Source organism: Talpa europaea (genome assembly GCF_964194135.1).
Source record: "Talpa europaea genome assembly, chromosome: 2".
NCBI classification, from domain to species: Eukaryota; Metazoa; Chordata; class Mammalia; order Eulipotyphla; family Talpidae; genus Talpa; species Talpa europaea.
In genome coordinates this window covers 122769647-122794511 of record NC_140068.1, presented here as the reverse complement: position 1 = coordinate 122794511, position 24865 = coordinate 122769647, and the positions used below count along the sequence as shown (strand labels likewise).

The 24865-nt window shown below is 49.2% G+C and overlaps 1 protein-coding gene and 1 pseudogene across 2 annotated transcripts in view; both read left to right on the top strand.

The window, feature by feature from the left end:
- Positions 1–960: 960 nt before the first annotated feature.
- LOC311188295 (HLA class I histocompatibility antigen, alpha chain G-like) overlaps positions 961–24865 on the top strand; it is a 362054-nt pseudogene continuing 338149 nt past the window's right edge. Inside the window, exons 1-3 of the transcript in view lie at positions 961–980; positions 1140–1147; positions 1311–1579. The product of the transcript in view is annotated as an HLA class I histocompatibility antigen, alpha chain G-like (transcript). The remainder of the gene's footprint in view (positions 981–1139; positions 1148–1310; positions 1580–24865) is intronic.
- Positions 13504–22645, top strand: LOC311167665 (popy Class I histocompatibility antigen, A-1 alpha chain-like; the record flags this gene model as incomplete). Its single annotated transcript, XM_084228726.1, has 5 exons — positions 13504–13741; positions 13953–14228; positions 15254–15529; positions 20418–20472; positions 22564–22645. The coding sequence occupies 5 exons, from the start codon at positions 13504–13506 to the stop codon at positions 22643–22645; spliced, it is 927 nt and encodes a 308-aa protein (XP_084084852.1).

The following is a 24865-nucleotide window of genomic DNA, read 5'->3' as shown; positions in this document are numbered from 1 at the left end:
CAGAGGGACAAGGATTTATAAGAGCAGATCTATTTTCTGACAAGGCTTAACAATGCTGACAGGATTATAAAAAGTTAGTAAAGACAGTCCAAGAATATTTTAGTTCTTGCAAATGAAAAATTTAAGTTTGGTATCATATAAGCACACTAGGGCTGAATGAGGGATTTCCAGGACCCTCAAACCTGTAAACTCTACATTAGTTCTGTTATCAGCTGCATAAAGACAAAATCTAATGCATAACACCTTTGTTAGAAAAGAACTTTAACACAGTTAGTGTGCAGTAGAGAATTAGTGTGCAATAGGGAAAGAGAAAATGAATAACTATAAGAAAGTGAAAATCAAAATCAACAAACTACTATGAACCAGAAACACTCTATGGGGGGTGGGGGGTGGGGGCAGGGAGGGGAGGGATTGGGGTCAAAATAAGGGGATTGCAATTGTATGGGGAATATAAAAATAAAATTTATTTAAACAAAAAACAAAATTAAAAAAAAAAGTCTCATGTTTTGTGTTGATGAGGCAGATGGCAGAACCCTATATAGAATAGGCAGGTTTGTGGGGTTTGGGCTGCCCCTCTTCCTGCCCTATAATAAACTACACCCTGTATAGTTTTAATTTGGTATCAAAGTGGAATATTAACAATCATTTGAAAATACTTATAGTTTCTTCATTCCTCCAAGCTGCTGCCTCTCCCAGCCCAAATCCACTCCTCCCGAAGGTGGGGAAGGGAATTTGGAGCCTCCCCTGTCTGTGGATGTCACACTGTCACAGCACCATGTCTCCCTCTCACAGACTCTGTGGGGTGGTGCAGCCTTGATGACCCCACACTCACCCCCATTCTCTCTCCCCATTTGAGGTGGGGGTGGTTGTCCAGGGAAGACAATCAGCATCATCTTGCTCTAGTGACAAAGTCTCCAAGGACTGTCCTGGACTCCTCCCCAGACCCCTAGAAGGAGTGTGATGCCCCTCACCCTCCTGCTGCTGCTCTGGGGGCCCCTGGCCCTGATGGAGACCCGGGCGGGTGAGTGCGTGTCCAGCTGGACACTGTTGCTCCAGGAGGGAGGAGCAAGGAGCCCCCTGCAGGTGCAGGACCCAGGAAAGGAAAGGCTCATCTCCCCCCAACCTCTGTACCTCTTCAGGCCCCTTGGTTTCTGGCCCCTTCTGTCCCTCCCGCCTCCCCTGAGTGCTCTGGGCCTTGAGTCTGGGCTCTTCTTGGCCCACCGCCACTTTCTCCCCTCCAGGCCCATCTCCCTGGGACTTGGGCCAGCGCTGACAGGAGGGTCAGCCTGGGTCTCCCCTCCCGCCCCCAGGCCCCCACTCCCTGAGGGTTTTCTCCACCGCGATGTCCCGGCCCGGCCCTGGGGAGCCCCGCTTCATCGCCGTGGGTACGTGGACGACACGCAGTTCGGGCGGTTCAACAGCGACTCTCCGGGCCAGAGTGCGGAGCCGCGGGCGCCCTGGGCGGGGCAGGTGGGGCAGGAGGACCTGGACAAGGAGACTCAGAACCAAAGGGACAACGCGCAGTGGTTCAAAGCGCTCCTGAGGGACCTGCGCGGCCGCTACAACCAGAGCGAGGACGGTGAGCTTCGCGGAGCGGTGCCAGGGTCAGGTCACCCCCATTCCCATCATGAGGCCGGGGTGTCCCGAGTTTCAGGGTCCACTGACCCCTCGAGGCTGGAAGAGACCGCGGCACTTTTTGCCTGTCCTTTCATTTTCAGTTTAGGTTTATGCAGGGTGAAAGGGCAGGGTGATCTCGGGGTGACCTCGGGGTTGACCAGAAGGATGGGTTTCAGGGTCTCACACCCTCCAGAGGGTGTTTGGCTGTGAAGTGGGGCCAGACCTGAGCCTCCTCGGCGGGTATGACCAGTTCGCCTACGAAGGCGCGGATTCCATCTCCCTGAGCGAGGACCTGCGCTCCTGGACACCCGCGGACTCGGGGGCTAAGATCACCCAGCGCGCGCGGGAGGCGGCGGGCAGGGCCGAGCGCGTCAGGCACAGTGTGCGGAGCAGGTGCTTCCCGTGGCTCCGCAGACTCCTGGAGACTGGGAAGGAGGTGCTGCAGCGCGCAGGTAAGAGGGGCCACGAGGCCTTGGACCTCCCCTCTCCTGGCTCCCCACAGGGAAATGGAATAATGGGCAGAACAGCAGCTGCTTTCTGGGCAGAGAGGGAGAGTCCCCCTGGTTTCATGTTCTGTGCTAGAGACACTCGCCCAGAAGACACCACTTCTCTGGACAGTTAAGGAATCCAGTCCCTCACCGGGGAGGGGAGGCCATCCTGAAATAACTCTTCCCTGGAACTTTTTGAACAGGCAGCCATCCTGGGAACCATGATTTTCTCTTTCAAGGCCTTGTTTTTGGTCTGAGAAAATTTCTGGATCTGACTCCTGCCTTTCTGTGTCATTCACCCTCCACCCAGGTCAGGAGCAAAAGTCTGTGTTCTCCTTGGAGAACTGCATCCTCCTACCCTGGGCTCTCACCTGATTATCCCAGATTCTCCAGACCAGGCTGGTGCCGCGGACCAGCACAGCAGTAGACGATGAGGCCACCTCAGGGTTGAGAGAAGCGTGCAGGGTGGTCAGGGTGTCGGTGAAAGAAATGACAAACAGACACACTTCAAGAGTGAAAATCTGAGTGTAATTTTCTTTGAGTTTGTGACCAGTATATATATGTTTTCCAAAAGCACAGGAACAATGAATATCAATGAAATCAGCTTGCTCATGGGCTCAGCCTGTTGTAGAGCAACCCCAATACAAAACGGGGTGCCTGACTGTGGGTCCTCACCCGCGCGCTTAAAAGGACTTATCAATGCTCTACTGCAGGCACACGTGAAAGGTTAATAAAAGGTTTATTTACAAGGGAAGGGGAAATGAGGAAATGTACAGCTCTGGGAGAAAAGTGGGAGACAAAGTTTTAAATGAGTCCTACCCGATCCGCCGATCAGGAATCCCAAAATGGCGCTCTCAGAGTTGGCCGCCAGCCAGGAGCGGTGAAGCCAGGAGGCGAGCGATCGCAAGCCAGAGAGGGAGCAAGGCCCACGTGTTTGGTTTTTATATCCAACCTGGCTGCCCAACTCCACCCCCAGGTCCCAGCCACCCTCCCCTTGGTGGTGATGGGATTTGTCTTTCCCAATGTCCTGATGGCTTTAGTCTGGAGTGGGGGTGGAGTCCACAAAGCCTGTATGAGATTATCTCAGGACATCCTTTCCCCCTAACAAGAGGACTCATCAGAGACAAAGTAGGGAACAGAACAGGCAGATCTACTGAAATACACTGCTGAGGGGAGCACCAGGCAAGACAGGAGAGGTCTGCCGTGCCACGGGGGTCAGCTACCTGGCTAGGGATCCAGCTCAGGCCATCACGGTGTCTCTTCCAGGCGTCTCCTTCTATATCTCTAAGTGTTAGGGGGAAGGGATGTTCTGAGCTAATCCCACACAGGCTTTGTGGACTCCACCCCTACTCCAGACCAAAGCCATCAGGACATTGGGAAAGACAAATCCCATCACCACCAAAGGGAAGGTGGCTGGGACCTGAGGGTGGAGTTAAGCAGCCAGGTTGGGTATAAAAAACAAACACATGGGCCTTGGGGGTCTCTCGCTCTGTTGCTCGCCTCCTGGCTTCACGGCTCCTGGCTGGCGGCCAGCTCTCAGAGTGCCATTTGGGATTCTAGATCGGCGGATCGGGTAGGACGCATTTAAAACTTTGTCTCCCATTTTTCTCCCTGAGCTGTACATTTCCTCATTTCCCCTTCCCTTGTAAATAAACCTTTTATTAACCTTTCGTGTGTGCCTGCAGTACAGTATTGATAAGTCCTTTTAAGCGCGCGGGTGAGGACCCACAGTCAGGCACCCCGTTTTGTATTGGGGCTGCCCTATAACATAAGTTCCCAGTTCCAAGTACAAAGCCAAGAAGCAAGGCAGCTTCTCCACACGTCTCTCTCCTGTGTGTCCTCCTGGTGCTCTCTGCTCTGAGAAACCTTCATGTTCTGAGCAAACAGTCCATCAGAACAGCCCAATATCATAACTGACACTCCCAGTGTCCGTCCTGTTCAGCCCCAGAACTTGTCGTCAGCCTCCCCGTAATCCTGACCCTGGTACATCAGAGGCAATCAGTGTCCAGCCTCCTCCTCTTTGGGGCATCAGCAGGGCGGGAATCTCAGTGTCAAACAAGAGCTTTAGTTCAAAGAAAACAGATCATGAGTCATGTAGCAGGTACATGCAGCCTGTGTGTGTGCAGGTTCCTGTACTAGGTATGGGCCCCTCCTCCCTGACCCCCTCTCAGAAAGACAGAGCTGAGGTAGAGCACAGGGCACTGTCTGTGGTTCTCACCCATGCACTCAATTGTAACCACTCAGGCTCAGAGAACAACAATGCGGTTTCTTTAACAAACAGGAGAGCAGGGAAGTAAAGAGTTTCTAAGGCTTCCGTGGCCAGCTATGTCACTCCAGTTAGTGTCCGCAGTGTCCAATAGTCTTAAATTAAGGCTGCCCATGTAGGGTGGTACAGTCCCGTCAGGGAGGGCCTGGAGCTGGTGGCTTAGCTGCAAGCACTGGGCCAGGCTCCAACTCACAGTGGCAGCGGGAGGTGCTCCCAGGAGGTGCTCACCTCTGAGGAGACACCCCAACAGGCTCAGCCACAGTCTCAACACCGCGGGACAAGAAGGAGGCAACAGCACCGTGAGGTGGTGCCGGACAGTCAGCAGTAATGACAGGTCTCAAAGGTGACCTTGCTGCTGTACCTCAGTGGGCAACATGACCTGGGGTGGTGTGGGGGAGACAGAGAGCCTCTGCTGCCAGATTGGCGGCCGCCTTTGTCGAAGACACTGATGGTGGCTGGTGGTGAAGTGCCCACATACTGTCAACCACTGCCATTTCCGGTGCTGGTTGCACAGTGGGCACAGCTGTCAGGGAGGACTGGGCCCTGTCCTCAACAGTGGCCTCCTGCAGCCTGCCAGAGTGGGTGGAGTTCCATTCAAACCCAGCTGATGCCCCCCAGCTCTCATGCCTAGCCCAGGGAGGTGGCCTCAGTGAAGATGTCTTGTGGCACCCACTGCAGGGCAGCCTTGGTGCTGCCCAGAAGCAGCTCCTCTGGGGGGCAGGGGAGGAGGAGCCTAAACCCTAGGGTTCTTTGCTTAAACCTGGCTTGCTCAGGGGGAGGGGCCATCTGAAGTCTGCCTGGCCCCTGGCAAGAAACCCCCCTCTGCCACTCTCTCTAGAGCTGTGCCCACCAGCTCCCACTTGCACACGCAGGTGCCAGGGCCAGAAACCACTACTGCTGCCACCAGCCCTTTCAGACTCCTTCTCCCACTGGCCTCTGGCTGTGCCCCCTGGGGCAGCTGTACCAACAAAGCCCGCATGTCCCAGCACTCAGGGGGCAGGAAAGAGCTGGCTAAGCCACAGGGGTCTGGAGTCAGTGTCACACACTATACTATTATATACAAACATACACACATTCACACATATCTATTAATGCCTTTAGTAAATTTTACTTGAAGAATTTCTGTTGTAAATTTGTATCAAATGAGTGAGAAATCCACTCAGGGATAGTGTCAAGCCCTTCATATCTCTACTTCACAGTCTGAAATGTTGGGTGGCATCCTGACCCCTTTCTCACACCCCAGATGTTACATTAGGAAATGCTGTAAAGTCTGTCTCTAAATATATCCAGCTCCAATGACTTCCTATTATTTTCCTGATCACACCCAAAAAGCTACCAAATTTTCCATCCTAGAATCTGTGCTAGTTTCCGACATTTATCTTCCACCTCTCACCTTCACCTCTTGATTCTGCACAGCAGCCAGACTGAGGCTTCTGAAGAGAAGTTGCACCATGTCACTCTGTCCAAAAAGTTCCATTGATAACACATCTTACTCAGAGAAAAGATTATGAAATCCAAACCAAACTTCAGTGACAAGCCTAAATATTTGTCAATTATTTCCTTTTATAGAAAAGGATAGGTTTTTCACTTTGAAACATAGCAAAAGCGCAGTTTAGTTAAAAATCCAGCAGCCAAAAATACTAGTTGGCCATCAGGTTTCCCTTTCTAAATTCACTTATATTCACATAATTCTATGCTTATTACATAATGCTTTTAAAAATAAAAACCATCAAAATCTTTAGTTAAATAATACCACATCTGGACTGAATCATGGTAGTATGGATATTTTTTATCAATTCCAGTTTATTTATTCATTGGTAAAATGTAATATTTGACAATATTACCAGAGAAGAAGCTTCCTGTGTGTAGGGCGATGACAGTGTTATCACACCTGCTATGAAGTGGGTCATTTGCACAGTCACTACTAGATTATGGCAGAACTGCTTTCATACTAAGGCTTCCCCGTGAACAAAGTATGACAAGCGGTCATTTCACCAGTATGGAACACGGAGCTCACTCCTGACACCAGGCACCACCTGAATCCCGTATTTATGTTTCCATGTTAGGGTGTTGAGACTTGGTGTTATTAAGCACAAGGAGTTTTTCTTAATGAATGTGGTAGGTTGAAACAAAAGGTCCCCTCAATCATTTACTTTCCCTCCACCTTTTTAAAAATTATTATTATTTTTTAAGATTTTATTTATTTATTTATTTACACAAGTACTGGGCATAGTCAGAAGCACGGGAGGGTGAGAGAATTCACCAGATCCAGAGCCGGGAGCAGAGCAGGCAGAAGGACTGAAGCACACTGCTGAGGGGAGCAGCAGGCGTCAGGAGAGGTCTACGCGCCATGTGGGGCCCTCCTCCGGTGGCCAGGGAGCAGCCGGGGATCGAACCAGCACTGCAGAGGCTGCAGGCAGCTTCGCAACCCAGTGCTCAACCGCTGCGCCACTGGGGAGGCCCTCTTATTATTTTTTTTTAATATTTATTTTATTTATACAAGAACCAGGGAACAGGCCAGATACGTGAGAGGGTGAGAGGATTCACCAAAGACAGAGCGGGGAACAGAACAGGCAGACTGACAAAATACACAGCTGAGGGGAGCAGCGGGCGAGTCAGGAGAGGTCTGCCATGCCATGTGGGTTGCTCCAAGGCCGATGGGGATCTAACCCGCACTGCAGAGGCTGTGGACAGCTTCACAGTGCTGTGTGCTCAACCACCTGTGCCACCAGGGAGACCCTTAAAATTATTATTATTTTTTTAATTTTATTTTTTATATTCCCCATACAATTACAACCCCCTTATTTTGACCCCAAGCCCTCCTTTCCCCACCCCCCACCCGCCATAGAGTGTCTCTGGTTCATAGATGTTTGTCGATTTTGATATTTTCCTTCTTACAGTTATTCTTTTTCCTGGTCCCTTATTTAAGTTTTCTCGATTCCTGCTATGAGTGAGAACATCCGGTATTTTTATTTTTCTTTCTGGCTTATTTCGCTGAGCATGATCCCTTCCAGCTCCATCCATGTTGCTGCAAATTGCATGTGTTTATCTTTTTTGAGTGCTGAGTAATATACCATGGTGTATATGTACCACATCTTCTTGATCCAGTCATCTATTTTTGGGCATTTGGGTTGTTTCCAAAGCTTAGCTATTATAAATAGTGCTTCTATGAACATAGGGGTGCAGGTGCTCTTTGGAATTGATGTTTCTGTGTCCTTTGGTTAAATACCTAGGAGTGGAATTGCTGGATCCTATGGAAGCTCTATGTTTAGTAGGTCCAGAAATCTCCACACAGCTCTCCATAGTGGTTGGACCAGTTTGCACTCCCACCAACAGTGCAAAAGAGTACCTTTTTCTGCACAACCTCGCCAACATTTGTTGTTGCTAGTTTTTTTAATATGTGCCATTCTCACTGGTGTAAGATGGTACCTCATTGTAGTTTTGATTTGCATTTCCCTGATGACAAGTGATGTTGAAGATTTTTTCATATGCCTGTTGGCCATTTGCATTTCCTCTTCAGAGAGGTTTCTTTTTAGCTCTTCTGCCCATTTTTTGACTGGATCATTTTCTTTGTTTTTGTTGAGTCTCATCAGCTCTTTGTAGATTTTTGTGATCAGTCCTTTATCATTAGTGTTGTGTGCAAAAATGTTCTCCCAGTGGGTTGGGTTTCTCTTTGTTTTGGTTATTGTCTGTTTTGCTGTACAGAAGCTCTTTAATTTGATGTAGTCCCAGCTGTTTATCTTTGCCTTCGTTATCACTGCTTTGGGTGATGTGTCTGTAAAGATGTCTTTGATGTGCATATCACGTAGTGTTTCGCCTATATTTCCTTCTATGTATTTTATGGTTTCAGGTCTTATGTCTAGTTCTTTAATCCATTTTGAGTTGATTTTTGTATATGGTGTGAGGTAGTGGTCAAGCTTCATTCTTTTGCATGTAGCGACCCAGTTTTCCCAGCACCATTTATTGAACAAATTTTCTTTGCTCCAATGCATATTCTTTGCTCCTTTGTCAAAGATTAGTAGACCATAAATCTGTGGGTTTATTTCTGGATTTTCTATTCGATTCCATTGGTCTGTGTGTCTGTTCTTGTTCCAATACCATGCAGTTTTGATGATTATGGCTTTGTAGTATAGTTTGAAGTCTGGGAGTGTGATGCCTCCAGTCCCTTCTTTTTTTTTTTTTCAGGAGAGCTTTGGCTATTTGGGTTTTTTGATGATTCCATATGAATTTCATCAACAATTGTTCTATTTCTTTGAAGAATGACATTGAAATTTGATTGGAATAGCATTGAATCTGTATATTGCTTTTGGTAGGATGGCCATTTTAATAATGTTTATTCTTCCAATCCATGAGCAGGGGATGTCTTTCCATTTCTTTGTGTCTTCTTCTATTTCTTTTAACAGTATTTTATAGTTTTTTTTGTATAGGTTCTTTGCCTCTTTTGTTAGATTTATTACCAAGTATTTGATATTTTTTTGTTTCAATAATAAAAGGGATGGTTTTTTTGATTTCTTCTTCTTCAGATTTATTGTGTGTGTATAGGAAGGCTACTGACTTTTGCGTGTTGATTTTGTATCCTGCCACTTTACTGAGCTAATTGATTAGTTGAATTAGTTTTTCTGTGAATTTTTGGGGTTCTCTATGTATATTATCATATCATCTGCAAATAGTGATAGTTTGACTTCTTCTTTTCCTATTTGTATTCCTTGGATGTCTTTCTCTTGTCTTATTGCTCTGGATAGGACTTCCAGTATTATATTGAAAAGCAGTGGTGAGCGTGGACATCCTTGTCTTGTTCCAGATCTTAATGGAAATGCTTTCAGCTTTTCGCCATTGAGAATGATACTGGCTGTTGGCTTGTCATATATGGCTTTATGATGTTGAGGTATGTTCCTTGCATCCCGAGAATTTCAGACCCTTAAAAATTATTGATGAGACAATATAAGTTATAGATTCACTGTCCGGAAAGACACAGTCACCTCTTAGGTCACCCCTGGTGTTTATGCAAGAGGTTGGTTTCTCTTGGTCTCTCAGCATGACCAAGATTAGGAAGATACAAGGAAATAGATTTTTTTCCCCATAGAATGAACCAAAACAGTATCTCAAGGTGGACAAAGGGAGAGTTCAGTTTAGCTGGAGAGGAGTGTCACAGCTCAGGATGCTGGGCTGGATGTTTTGTACTTTTGTACTGGGACCAGGTAGTATTTACAGACACAATAGGTGCTTTTTTTTTTTTAGAGCCTGAGCCAAATTGGGCTAGTTTTCAAAAATGCAGCTCAAGGGCATGTCCCATGGAATTGAGATAGAGCATTTTATGATCTCTGCAGCAATAAAAGAAAAGTACCCGCAAGAACGGTGCAGAGACAAAGCAGGGGCATCCCCGTAGCTAAGTCGGAGGCCCTCCAGTCAGACCAGGACCATGCACCGTGGCCTCTTGATTGGCTATGTCAAGACTCAAGTCTAAGTGACTTACTAAGTAAGAGAAGCAACAGGTGCAACCAGAGAAGACTGCACCTGAAAACTGGTTTCAACTTTAGCATGCAGGAGAGAGATGCACCCTTTTGCAAGACAAAGAGGAAGTTCCCATCCACAACAGGAAGGCGGTGTCCAACACCAACCCCTATCTACAGGAGGCGTCCCTCCTCTTAAACTCTAGCTGTGAGTGATAAACAGTCTCCTTGCTCACGGGGGTCTATTGGGCTTAATCACTCCCTTTCCAGCGTGACTGGAACACAATGTATGGACCTATCTGTCTCACACCGAACACAAGGGGAGGGGTCCTGGACTTTGTGGGACTCTACTGGTGACCCCGACCCTGTCTTTCTACAAAGGGCACCCATTCCCAGTGTCTAGCGAGATTATAGTAGCCACTCTCCTTGTCTGAGCATCACTGGGGAGGGGATGAGATGCCCTGTGAGCAGCCCTGGCTGCAGGCTGGGGTGGGGGGAGTGAAGGAGAGGAGAGGAGGCCTTGGAGCTGCCCTGTGTCTGAGGCGCCATCTTCTCTCCCCACAGCCTCTCTCTGCAGCCACTTGACCACACCCTGGAGACTGTAAAGCAGATGCTTTTCCTTTCCACTCCCTGTTGCTGGAGACCAGCCTCAGCTAGAAATTGTGTCAGGGGTCTCAGAGAGGAGAGGACGGCATCGGCCAAGTTTCTCTCGCAGGGCTGAAGGGAAGTGGAGCGAGGTAGAAGTGAGGAAGACACAAACACTTTAGTTCGTACAAGTATCTCCTACTGAGGGTCTCACTGGGTCTCCCCAATGCCCAGACCTTGTCAAGAGACAGTATGGGAGGCGCAGCCTGCTGCACCCTGTGCCACACTTCAAGTGTTCAACAGTTAGAGGCACCATATTGATCAGTGCATATGTAGAACATTTCTTTCTTCCTGAACATTCTATTGGACAGCACAGCTCTTCATGCTTTGGGAGCATCAAGTCAGATGCATTAAACACATATAAAATCAAGGGGCCAATATTATCTCTCTTAAAGATGAGGTGAGGTCCCTGGATGGAAATACATATTAAGCAGGTGAAAAACAAAATAAAAAAAGATTATCAGTGGGTCTGGTGCCTCCAGACACTAACTGTCCCAGTTCCAAAAAGAAGCACCTGTCTCTCCACCTCCCTTCTCAGACTGAGCACTTTCTCATCATCTCTGAGAAATGAGTGCTCTTCCAGGGAGTCCAGGGGCAAAGCTCTAAGAAAAACTTAGGAAGCTGGAAATCCAAACCAAGGAGATGGCAGAGACTCTCCCTGGTTCACTGAGAAAAGCATTTCCAAAGTAGGTCTGTGGAGCTGTTGAGGTCACCCAGAACCTTTCACGGGATCCAGGAGGTCAAAACTATTTTTATAACATCTCTTAGACACCTTTCACCTTTCACTATTTTGACATTTGCTAAGGTAAAACTTAGTAAAAATGGAAATTATAGTACAAACTGCAATAGTAGTTATTGTTCACCCCACTTTCTCGCAGGAAAAAAAAATCCAGACCAGTGTCACTTCAAAATGTCCTGGTTAAATCACAAAAGCATATTTTCTATTTATCATCCTGAAATCCACATTTTTTAAAGGTCTGAAATGATGACAAGGAAGTGCACATAAGGCATGTCTGCTACAGTCCAAAGGGCCGTGTCCCAGAGGGAAAAATGTATGAAGTGAATTCACCTCTTCTTTTAGGCAATATCATTTTTAATTGAAGGAAGGAATGGCTAAAACCATGGTTACTTAGACTAGTTGAATTGGCAGACACTTTCCTGAAAATGAAGGTGAGTCTGTCCCTTTTAAAAATCAACTGATGCCACTTGTTGCCTTGATAAAATGTAAACTCCCAGAGAAAATCAGAATTATGGAGAATTGTGTCCTATCACTATAAACTTGACAACTTACAGTATGGACTAATTTTTCTTTTGGGATCTGTGGTAAAAATAAAACATGTGATTTTTGATAACTTGACCCCAGTGTTATTAACACTATATAGCTGTATCACACGCAGTGAAACAATAGGTAACTTTTTTAAAAAAAATCATACAATTGTAAAAGATCCATTAATATACAGGAGAAGCCTAGGGAGTTAATGTAACAGAATAGGAAATATTCAATGACATGGTTTCAGGTTTCACTTTGCAAATAACCTTTGAGAAAATATTGCTTATATAGTTATGATTTCGTATGAAAGTTGTAACAAAGTTGAATATTCATAATCTGAAAAGGTTATTAAAATATGCTAATATTAAAAAGGTTATTAAAATATTTACAATTCCTACATATTTCCATGAGATTGTATATTTTTTCATAGATTTCAAACAAAACATTAAATGTAGAAGAAACTGAAAATAAAAGATCTTCTAATGAGACAAAAATGACACAACAATATAAAATGTAAAATTTCCCCTCTTTTAATTATCCTTATATTGACAGAAAGTTATTTTCTGAAAAATGCTTTGTTAGGGTCTCCTGGTGGTGCAAGGGGTTAAGACTCAACCTAGGAAGCTACCTGCAGCCACTGCAGCATGAGTTCAATCCCTGGCCAGGAAGTTACTCACATGGTGCAGCAGACCTCTCCTGTCTAGCCGGCTGCTCCCCTCAGCAGTGTGTTCAGTACATCTGCCTGATGTGCTCCCCACTCTGTCTCTGGTGAATTCTCTCACCCCAAGCATCTCTGGCCTGCACGGCAGCTCTTGTATGCATAAATAAATCTTTTTTAAAAAATGCTTTGTTAGCATACATTGGTTATTAATATTCTAAAGTAAAGAAGTAATACCATCTTAAAAAGCCTTTATTCTAGTAAAGCAAATATTTAAAGCTCTAACCCACGTAAAAATTATGCATGGGATCCGTAATAATTTGTGAGACTGTAGAGACATCCTGAAAGAAAAATGTTTTGAGAATCGCTGACCCAGTTCCTGGGCCAGGACTCGGGGAGACTGTGTGACAAAGGTTTTGGTGCAGGAGAGGAGGGGTGTCGGGGTGTGGCTTTCAAAGTCTCACTACCCCAGGCGCTGTCTGTGGCGGGAAGGTGACTGTTGGGGCTTCCTCACCTCCCCAGTTTCACGTGTCACAACCTGTGTCAGGTCCTCCCTCCTGGATACTGGTGACTCACCCCAGGGCTCACTCCCCATTGCCTGGAGGTCTCCAGAGCAGCCAATCAGCAGCCCCGCAGCTGCAGGTACAAAGCCCTCCCCACCCGCCGGGACTCCGTCTCCCCAGCCCAGGTGGAGGCGCGTCCTGGGGGATGGGGGGCGCAGCCCTCCTGCTCCTGCTCGCGGTGGCCGCGGCCCCGAGGGAGACCCGGGCGGGTGAGTGCGGGTCGGGAGGGGACAGGGCGCTCCCAGAGGCGGGAGCGAGGGCGCGGGCGGGCGTGGGAAAGGCGCGACCTCGCCGCTGCCCTAGGTGTCCCCCCACCTCGGCCCGCCCCGTCCTGGCCCCTTTCCGTCCCCCGAGACCCCAGCCTCCTCTGGCCCCCGAGTCCCGGCCATTTTCGTCCCGCAGCCGCTTTTCACTCTCACTCGTCTTTCACCCACTTTCTGTCTCGTGGGCGCCCCCCGGGACTCGAGCCCCCGAAGGGGAGAAGAATAGCCCGGGTCTCCCCTCCCGCCCCCAGGCCCCCACTCCCTGAGGACTCTCGACACCACAATGTCCGGGCCCGGCCTCAGGGAGCCCCGCTTCATCGCCGTGGGCTACGTGGACGACACGCAGTTCGCGCGGTTCGACAGCGACTCCCCAGGTCAGAGTGTGGAGCCGCGGGCGCCCTGGGCGGAGCAGCTGGGGCAGGAGGAGTGGGACGAGGAGACGGGGATCCTAAGGGACCACACACGGTGGTACCGCGAGCAGCTGCACACCCTGCGCGGCCTCTACAACCAGAGCGAGAACGGTGAGCTGGCGCGGGGCCGGGCCGGGTCAGGACCCCCATCCCCACGGACGGGGGTCGCTCAGGGTCTCCCCCTCCAGGCTTCTCTGCAACCTGCCCGGGAACAGCCCGCGGGACTTTCACCCCTTTTCATTCTGTTTAGTTTATTCCCGGCGGGGGGCGGGAGGTCGGGGTGACCACGGGGTGATCACGGGCTGACAAGGGCCTGGGACAGGCTCTCACACCCTCCAGGGGATGTTTGGCTGCGACGTGGGGCCCGACGGGCACCTCCTCCGCGGGTACAGTCAATTCGCCTACGACGGCACCGATTACCTGGCCCTGAACCGGGACCTGCGCTCCTGGACCGCGGTGGACACGGCCGCTCAAATCTCCTGGCGCCAGTGGGAGGAGGAAGGTCGGGCAGAGAAATTCAGGAAGTATGCGGAGGGCAGGTGCTTGAGGTTGCTGGGCACATTCCTGGAGCACGGGAAGGAGACTCTGCAGCGCACGGGTAAGAGGGGCCTGGAGGCCTCCCGGTCCCCCCCTGCCTGGAGTCACTGCGGGAAATGAGTCCTCTCTCTAGTCCCGAGAGGGGGGCTCCCCTGGGTTTCATGTTCTGCACTAGAGAGACTCCCAGAGACTCCGGCTTCTCCTGAAGGACAGTGAAGGGATCCCGTCTCTCCTGAGAAAGACAGACAGTCCCTGACATCACGCGTCACCGGGTCCTTTTGACCAGGGGCCTATTTGAGAACCACGAGTTTCTCTCTCAGTCTTGTTTCTGGTCTGAGAACATTTTCAGTTATGTGATTCCTGCTTTTCTGTGTCATTCACCTTCCACCCAGGTCAGGAATAAAACGTCTGTGCTCCACTCCCTCTGCTTCATCCTACCCTGGGTTTTCCTCCTCATTCTAGGACTTTCTAAGGAATAGGAGAATCTCACAGATTCCCCCAGATTAGCCTGTTTTTTACATTTTATGCTTCTAGCTGTTACAGGGAAAACCCCAATATAAAATGGGGTTTCCTGGCTGTGGGTCCTCACCTGCACGCTTGAAGGGGACTTATGAATGCTAAACTGCAGACACACACAAAAGGTTGCTAAAAGGTTTATTTACAAGGAAAGGGGAAATGGGAAATGACTAACTCAGGGAGAAAAAGGAGATAAGTTCTTAAACGCACCCTGCCCGTTCTGCTGACCTGGAATCCCAGTGACCCACAGAGGTGGCGAAAACCTAGCACGCCTCGTGGCCAAGCCAGAGACTCCCAGCCTCTTGACCAGTTAAATACTCAAATGGAGAGCCTAATTGCTTAACTCCACCCTCAGGCCTTCACAACCTTCCCTTTGGTGATCATGGGATTTGTAGTTCCCAGTGTTGTGGGGGTGGAGTCCACAAAGCCTGTAAGGAGTTTGCTCAGGGCATCCTTCACCCCTGTCATTCCTGCCACATCAGTTGTCTTGTCCATTGTGAGGATGGTCTCACGAGGATTCCTCAGTGTCCATGGAGGAAACACAGTGAGTTTTCTGATTTTCCACCTCAGATCCCCCAAGGACACATGTGACCCACCACCCCACCTCTGAGCATGAGGTCACCCTGAGGTGCTGGGCCCTGGGCTTCTACCCTGCGGACATCACCCTGACCTGGCAGCGAGATGGGGAGAACCTGACCCAGGAGATGGAGCTGGTGGAGACCATGCCTGGGGGAGATGGAACCTTCCAGAAGTGGGTGGCTGTGGTGGTGCCTTCTGGAGAGGAGCAGAGATACACGTGCCACGTGCAGCATGAGGGACTGCTGGAGCTCCAAGTCCTAAGATGGGGTAAGGAGGAGGATGTGGGCACAGAGGCTATTCTCAGGGCCATCAGGAGCCTTTCTGGAGCCCTTCAGAGGGTCAGGATGAGGCCTGGGCCTCAGGGTATGATCTTCCTTTCCCTTCCAGTGCCCCCTGCTCAGTCCTCCATCCCCACCACGAGCACCATTGATGCCCTGGTTCTCCTTGGAGCTATACTCACTGGAGCTGCGGTGCTGCAGCTGTGATGTGGAGGAAGAAACGCTTAGGTAGGGAAGGGAGTGGGGGATCTTGTCCACTGAGGGCTTTCAGGTTCCAGGGAGAACTTGCCCTGCCTGGTTAATGGGAAGTAACTTCCACACACACAGGTGTTGCCCAGAGGGCATTTGGTCCAGTCCCCCCTCACCTCCTTTCTTCATTTTTCTCAGTCCTGACCTGGGTCTTTAGTCACAGTTCTGGAAACTTCCCTGTTGTGCAGGATTAAAAGATTCCTTTAGGTCTTCTGACCTGACTCCTCCTTGGTCTCACATGATGTTTCTTCCCACAGGAGGACAAGGAGGAAGCTACACTCAGGCTGCAGATTTGATCCCTGAGCCCCTGGGGACAGTGTAAATGGACTCCATGGGGGAGTCACCCTCATCACTCCCTCCTGTGGTCTCATCTCTGACCAGGCTCTGTTTTGTTCTCAACCAGGCAGCGACAGTGCCCAGGGCTCTGATGTGTCTCTCAGCCCCTAAGGATCTTTTACAATGAACCTGATGAGGCTCCTGTTGTGCACACCCTGGGCACCAGGGTGATTTGTCACTGTTTTTGTTAACTGTGATATTGAGCATTTGTTCATATTTTTATTTTTCTATGTCTACATCAGTTGCTATGTCTATAAATAATAATAAATAAAATATAATAAATAAAAAGATTTATTTATTCATGCATACAAGAACTAGGGTACAGGCCAGATGCACGGGAGGTGATCAGATTCACAAGAGACAGAGTGGGGAACAGAACAGGCAGACTGCTGAGGGGAGCAGCGGGTGAGATGGGAGAGGTCTGTCGCGCCATGTGGGATTCTCGCCCACTGGCTGGGATCGAACCTGCACTGCAGAGGCTGCGGACAGCCTCACAGTGCTGTGCTCAACCGTCAGCACCACCAGGGGAGGCCTGGAAGTCAATTTTTTTTTTTTTGCTCTATTTATAACACTGTTTTTGTCCATATTAAAATTGGGTTATTTCTTGCTGATCAATGAGTTTTAAGCATTATTTGTAAATTCTTGATACTGTCCTTTATCAGTTTCATGATATGCAAATGTTTTCCCCTACTCTGTGACCTGAACTCCTTTACTGATGGGAAAACAAGCATCATTGTCCAGACAGAAGCATGGATATATTTTTTTAGAGAAGAAAAAATTGCTAACTGGTTTTGAGCAGATACTGGCTGACCGGGATGTTGGGGGATGGAAGGGAATGACTTACTCATGCTATCCTTGAGTGTTATTTAAATGTCCTTGCATGAGCATGAAATATGCTTTCAAAAATACATTACACTTCATTCCTCAATTTATAAAACTCCTAACACATCATGTCCAAATCACGTGTTAAGATCAGACTGGCACGTGGGTTACAAGTGATGGACCCGCACGTCATAGTTGCAAAGTCATGGTTTCTCTCAGGGGTCACTCTGGTGTTGTCCATTCTGTGGGTGTTGGACAAATGTATAATGACCTGTGTCCATCATGAGAATATCATGCAGAGTATTTTCACTGCCCCTAATGTCTTCTGTGCTCCAAGGAAGCAAAAGCAAAAAGAAACCAATGGAACCACATGAGACTAAAAAGCTTCTATATAGTGAGTGAAACTCATTAAAATGAAAAGACAACATCAAGTTGGAGAAAATTTTTGCACATCATCAATCCAAAAAGGAGTTACTATCCAAGATCTACAACGAACTGCAAAACAAGAAAACAGCTGAATAAAAACAGGGGCAGAGAAGCTAAATAGATACTTTTGTAAAGAAGACATACAGATGGCCAATAGGTATGTGGATAAATGTTTGTCATGTGCTGTCAGGAAAATGCCAATTAAAATCACAATGAGTTACCCCCTTACACCTGTGAGAATGACCCATTGAAGGGTGCGGAGGAAAAGGAACTTTCTCTGGTACATGGTGGGTGGGAATGAAGTCTGGTCCTGTTAGTGGGCAGAATGAGGGTTTCCCAGGAAACCCTGTACACTCTACATGGGATCTGCCATCAGCTGAATAAAGACAAAACATACTCCAAAGCATAAGACTTTCAATAGAAAAGAACTTTAATACACTTAGCGTGCAACAGAGAATTAGTGTGCAATAGAGCAAAGAGAAAGAATATAGTTATAATAGGTCGCAAGTGAAGCACCCAAAGCTACCCGTCCCCTCATGGGTAAATGCCCAGCAAAACAGGGTTGGCCCAAAGCAGGCCCACTGGAGCCTGAATGCCTGCCACAAGGCTAAGGCACCTAATGGTAGAGACCCATGGGACAGGGGCAGGAGGAGCCAGTCAAATCTGGAGGGAAAAGAGCAAAATCAAAATCCACATCAAGATAACAGTTGCCATTGTCAGCATCTCCATGGGCCTCTCACCCAAGTCTTTGTCTCTTTTACATGTCTCTTTTTGTGGCCCCAATTCCCTGGCACAAGTCCAAGCCTGGCTGCTTCTTCACATGTCTCTCTGCTCCACGCGCCTCCTCCAGTCTTCTTTCCTCATCTTACTCCACATCCTCCTCCTCTTCCTTAACTTCTCGTCCCTGCTCAGCCCCACCTTTCCTTGGGTGGGGTGGTAACCTGGAACCTCTCTTTTCTATGGATAGCAAAATGGTCCTGCCCCTATGGAAAACAAATGAAGGTTCCTCAAAATATTCAAAATAGACCTGTCCCATGGTCAAGCATTCCATTCCTTGGTATTTATCCAAAGACGGTAAAACACTAATTCTGAGGAACATGTGGTTCCTATGGTCACTGCAGCACTGTCTAAGAAATGGAGACAACCTAAGTGCCCAACGGCAGGTAAGAGGATAAAGAACACAAACTATATATACACAATGGAGTACTACTCAGCCATGAAAAATAAAAATACTGACTTTGCAACAAGGATAGATATGGATGGGATGATGCTAAGTGAAATAAGTTTGAAGGAGAAAGTTAGATACTGGATGATTTCATTCATATGTGGAATATAAAGAAACAAAGCAGGCACAGGTGAAACTAAACCAAAACAAACTCTAGAAATATGACTGTGGAATTGAAGCTATGGGGTGGAGGTAAGAGCAGGAAACAAGGTAGGGAGAGGGCCCAGTGGACTATGGTGAAGATTGTGGGTACCCTTGTGGTAGGCGTGATGTGGTAACAAACATCTGAAGAGGGGTGACCCTGGGCCTGGGAACACATACAGTGTGTAATGCAATGTTACCTCAACTGAATAATACAATGAGGGGAAAAAGAAACAAAAAAAGCAAATTGTCTCCTTTATCAATCACTGACCTCAAGACATTGCCTTCGCCTCCTCACTGTCATGCAGGCTGAGGGGCTGGTTTCCCACAAGGTCGGAGGCAGGAGGTGCAGGGACTCCTGGGGCTGCTCACACCCTGCTGAGTAGAGACACTGCAGAGAGGGTGCCTCTGAGGGGAACCAGAGACAGAGGGTCAGAGTAACCCCAGGATATACAACACAAGATGATGGGAAGACAATTAACATCAAGCCACAGAATAAATGAATTGAAATCACACACAGAGTAGAGAGTGTCAGAACAACACCTCAGTAAATGCAGTTCCATGGAGAAGCAGTTTCTAAGCAGGACTGAAAAGGCACAGGACCAGAAGAAGAGGCTGAGGTTTAGAAATACCTCATGGTTGGCTTGAGGTGTAAGGAGCTGTGCAGGACACCCCTCCAGGGCCCTGCTAGGATGTGGTGGTAACTTCACCCCTGACAGCTCCCTCCCCCAGTTGCCAATGTTTATCTTCAGTCCCCTACATTCATCTTCCTTGGAGTCACCGTAGAAAACCCACAGGCCTCAAAATGAGGTTGTTCCATGCACTGCAGCTACTTTCTCTCTAGACCAGAACTGTAGGGAGCCACACAGGGGGAGGGAGGAGTATGTGTCCTGCTGGCCTGGCCCAGGGGCAGGATTAGTCCAGGTCACCCCAGTTCCTGAGCTGAGCCTTTGTCCACAGTCCAGGAAGGGAGGGAGAGATGGAGCAGGGTCTGTTGCGCCGGGCAACACCACACTGATGAAGAAACGGGAGTCATGCAGCAGGCTACATGATGCAGGATGCTGCTGAAGAGGAAGATCCTGGCCATTTTTATTGCTAGAATAATCATACAGCGTCAGCTACATGGGGTAGGAGGACAAGGAGGAAAGGGTGGGTGAAATAATGAATGCCATCTTGGGCTTCAGCGGGACAGGAGTCTGCTGACCAGATAATTCTTATCTGCTTGATGATCAAGTGTTGGAATCGAAACCAGAACCCAGACTCTGGACCATGGGCCTAATCTTATCAACAAGGCAGCCCACTGGTCAGCTTCTGGGCTCCCTTGTCACACCTTGTGATGCATCGCCTTCCCAGAGTGATCAAGCTTTCTCCCTTGAAAGATTTGAAAGGCACCTTGTAAGTTTTGGCTCCCATGACTGAGTGACCGGGCAGCTCTGACCTTGTGCAGGAATGCAGAACTGCAGGTCACACAAATGGCGCCTGAACAGGCTGCTCAAGATTAGCGGACCCACCAGGGTCTCCCTCAGCTCCTAGGGGAAGATGGAATGTTAGAGGGGTGAACTGACGTTTCTTTCTCATTCTGGGGCTCTCCCGTCTCCCCAGCGCAACCCTCCATGTGCAGCAGGGAGAGGATGTCAAGTAAAACCCAGGCTGCTTCCCCCACGCCTCTCCCCACTAGTGTTCAGGATGCATCTCCTTGTACACGTGCCCACGCTGGAGGAGAGCACGGAAAGGTAAGTATCATTATGGTATTTGCTACTGGGTTTGGAGGTGAGTTTTTTTTACTATAAAAGTTCTTTTATTTGGGTTGTTGCTGTGATAAGGCTGTGCAATTAGAAAAACACCTGGGAGAAGGAGAAAGTGTTGAATTGAGTTTTCATAATGCAAACCAAAAGAAAAAAAGGGGGAAAAAGTCAACAATGAAAATAAGAGAAACATTTGCATGAATTATTCAGTTTAACCCACGACACCCTGGAAGTTGTCAGATACCATGATCCCAGCGTAACTCATGACTGTGGGGAGTGAGACTCAGAAGCACAGCCCAGGCTGCACATTGGGCGACCCAGGGTTCTGACCACCCAGGGCCCCCTGCTGTGGCAGTTGCAGTGAGGAAGGGTCTCTGAGCTGAGGAGGCTGACGCCTCAGTGTGGTCACATCCACTGGAAACATCCAGAGTGAGGGTTGGGTCCTCTTAGTGACGGGCAGCCACTACCTGCCCAGCCAGCTCTTCTATTGACAAGTCAAATTAAAAAACATTCCTCCTGATGTTGCTCTGGTACTGGAGGCAGGTGGGGTGGGGGAGAAAGTGGACACCTCCACAAGTGGACACCTCATCACCATGACAGGCCCTGTGGGCCCTCCCTGCCTGGTGTGGGGAGCAGAGAAGGCAGGTGAGAGTCCATGTTGACAAAGGCCTGGGGCGCCGTGGGGAGCAGAGACTGGAGAGGGTGAGAGTGTGCGGGGCAGGGAGGAGGCTCCTGCGGTCTGACCAGGGCAGGTGTGGTCACCTCCTCCCTGAGCGTCTCCTCTGCCCTCCCTTGTTCACCTTCCTCACCCACCTTGCAGGACAGTCATGGCCTTGGGGTCCCTACTGGACATCCCTGGAAGAAGTGACCTGCAGCATCTGCCTGGACAGAGGAGGCCCCTGGGAGCATCTCCTGTGGCCACAGCTTCTGCCAGGCCTGCTCTCAGCTGAATGACTCTCTGACCCGCCGAGGTCACTGTGTGCTCTCCATGCTGCCAGGAGCCACCACAAGAGGGAACAGCAGGTTCAGTTTTATTCTGGTCAGTTTGTCCTCTGGGGGCAGACTTGCCCAGAGGTCATTTTCCTGCTTCTACATTAAATCTGGATCCCTGCAGCCTGCTGCAAGCGGTAGGGTATGACCAGCTTTGCTGAGGCCCGCTTCAGTAGCAAGCCTTGACAGAAGCCATGGGGAGAGAGGCCCATGGCATTCTAGGCCCAAACTCAGCATGCGGACTGTGGACCTCCCTGAGCTCCAGCAGCGTTGGCCTGGGCTGTGCTGTGGCAGGTGGGAGACTGGCCTGGTGGGCTGTGATAGAGGGGTGCCTGCTCTGGATGCTCAGGTGAGCATCTGGCCCTGCTGAAGCCCACTCCCACTGTGATCCCTGATGCTGAGGGGAGAGGGGACCTTACTGTGTGCAGCCTATGGGCCTGTTTGATGCCCTCTGAGTGACAGCGGCCTACACTCCAGGGTGAGACTATCTGACCTCAGGCATCTGGACACACTGACAGGTGTTTCATTTGTGAATACAGTGCCAGAATTGTAATGGACCAATCAGATTCAAGCTCTCACAGCTGTCATTCAAGATTTTTGTTTGTTTGTTTTGTTTGTTTGTTTTAAAAGAGATTTTTATTTTTACTTACATATGCACACAAGAACTGGGGTTTAGGCCAGAGATGTTGGGGGTAGGAGGATTCACCAGAGTCAGAGTAGGGAGCAGAACAGGCGGATCTACTGAAATACATTGCTAAGGGGAGCAATGGACTAGACAGGAGAGGCCTGCTGTGCCACGTGGATTTGCTCCCTGGCCAGGGATCAAACTCATGTTGTAGTGGCTGGCAATAGCTTGATTGTGCTGTGTCTTTAACCCCTGCGCCACCAGGGAGCCCCCCACCATTCAAGATTTTTGAGACCATCCAGGCATCTAAATGGACCAATCTGATTGGAGCTCCACTGGCACCAACCAAACAGCTGGGATTATAAAGGGGCCAATCAAGCTTGAAAGGTGGCGTCCTGAAGAGGATACAAGCCAGAGCAGCAGCCATTTGAGCCTGAGCCACTTGATAGACAACTACCGGTCAGATTCGTTGGTGCTTCTGGAAAGATCTTTGCCAAGACCTCCGCAGAGTTTGAGACCTTTCCAGAGACCTTTGCTGAGACCTGATTGCTACACCTGCCTCTGGCCCTGGCTGTAACACTGCCTGCAGAGAACATCGTCAGGCTGTCCCTGGGGTTTCTAAAGGAGCTGTTTGCTGGTGGCTTATGTCCAGCCTCTCTAAGGCTGTTTGCTGTTGGTACAATGGCATCTTTATCAGATGTAAACTGGAATCTCTGGCACCATTGCCTGCTGGACCAGTGCTGACCAGCACTGCTGACCTCTATCCGGCCTCCTCTGAGAGCTGTCCACCTCTTCTCATCCTTGGGCACCATCTCCTGGTGCTGTTGCATCTGGCAGTGTTCAGTCCAGGGTCTGGTGCTGTCCTCCTGGCCTTTGGACAGCTGTTGCTGGCTGTTACAGCGTCACCTGAGCAGCCCCACCTGGGATCACCTCCACCTGCCACCGGGAGTTGGCGCCTGGTCCACTGCTTAGCTGTTGTCACCAGCTCCGGGCTGTCGTAGCACAGCTTGTGTGAGTAGCCTTTGTTTCGGACCACTGGACACTGAGGACACTGTCTGAGGTAGGACGGATGGCCGTTTCTGGGCTTTGACACTCCTTCCTTGTTTGCAGTCTCCCCTTTTTAATAAACCCTGTTGCTTTTACACCCTGAGCCTGAATGTTGTCTTCCAAGTGTGAGCACATGGATGAGGATGAGGACCTAGAAACAGTGACTGTCCCCAACATTGCCCTGTTTTAACATAACCTGAGATTGGAACTGGTGACTGTCCCGCTGCAGGGTGTGGTGTCCTGCACGCACCTGACCCCCTCTTCTCTGTTCAGGCCTGAGAAAGTGACAAGTGAAGCTGCAAAAATTCATGCTTGGGCCTCTTGGTGGCATAAGGGGTTAAGCACAGCACTGTGAAGCTATCCACAGCCTCTAAAGCACGAGTTAGATCCCAGGCCAGGGAGCTACCCACATGGCACAGCAGACTTCTCCTGTCTTGCCCACTGCTCCCCTCAACAGAGTATTTCAGTCAGTCTGCCAGTTCTGCTCCCCACTCTGTCTCTGGTGAATCCTCTCACCCCCCACACCTCTGGCCTGTACCACAGTTCTTATAAGTATGAATAAATAAATCTTGGGCCTCCCTGGTGGCACAAGGGTTTAAGATGCAACCTATGAAGCTGGCCACAGCCTCTGCAGCACGAGTTCAATCCCCGGCCAGGGAGATACCGACACGTCGCAGCAGACCTCTCCTGACTTGCCCACTGCTCCCCTCAGCAGTGTATTTCAGCCCATCCGCCTGTTCTGTTCCCCACTATCTCTGGTGAGTCCTCTCACCTCCACACCTGTGGTCTGTACCCCAGTTCTTGTATGCATAAATACATAAATTTAAAAACAAATAAATAAATCTTAAAAACAAAATTCATGCTTGCCAGAGAGTGTTAGGATTTGAGCTAAAAAGAACTTCAAATTCATTCTTATTTTCTAGATGAGGGTAAATAATGAAAAGAGCATCAGACCAGTGATGGCAGAACCTAGACACAGCAGGTACCCCGACTCCCTGTCCTTGTTCATGCCCTGACGCCTGAGGGAGGACAGAGGCTGAGGGTTCCGGAGAGGAGCTGGACACTCCCCTCCTCCTGCTCGTCTCTGATGGAAAAAGCAGGAACCAAATGGTGAGAAAAGTGGAGACCACAGGAAGCTGTAAGTCTGTCTCCCATGACCAGTCCTTGCCCGGGGAGGGCTGTGCGCTAGGAGATGTGACCCCAAGGCCGTGAGCCCTGATGACAACATCATCTAGGAGGGGGACCATGGAGCAGAGGGTTCCTGTTTCTCCCCAAACACTTCAAACCTTCTCACTGAAAGGATGTTGATATAGAGGGAAAATGAGGAATCAAGGTTAAAGGAAAAGGATACTTATGAGTCCTGGGTACTGAGGCGATACAATACATCATTATTGATCAACAGGGAGGATTTCAGGACAGACGTCCTGTGGACACGCACAGGAGCAGGAGGAAGCTCTCCAGGGTGAGGCCTGTGAGCACACGTGTGAGAGACCTGTTGAGGGTCCCCAGTCCACGCACACGCTCCTGTTCCCTCCTGGGGGATCTGCAGGTGGTGGACAAATGTCTGTGAATGAAATCATAGAAGATGCTCATAGGTTAGTGTTGGGGTGTTGGGGGAGCTACTGGGTTTAAAATAACATCAGGGGAAGGAACATCTGAGATTCTCTAGTGAAGAAATAGCTTAGACTTTTAACAGAAATGATGATGTTCTTTTTTTTT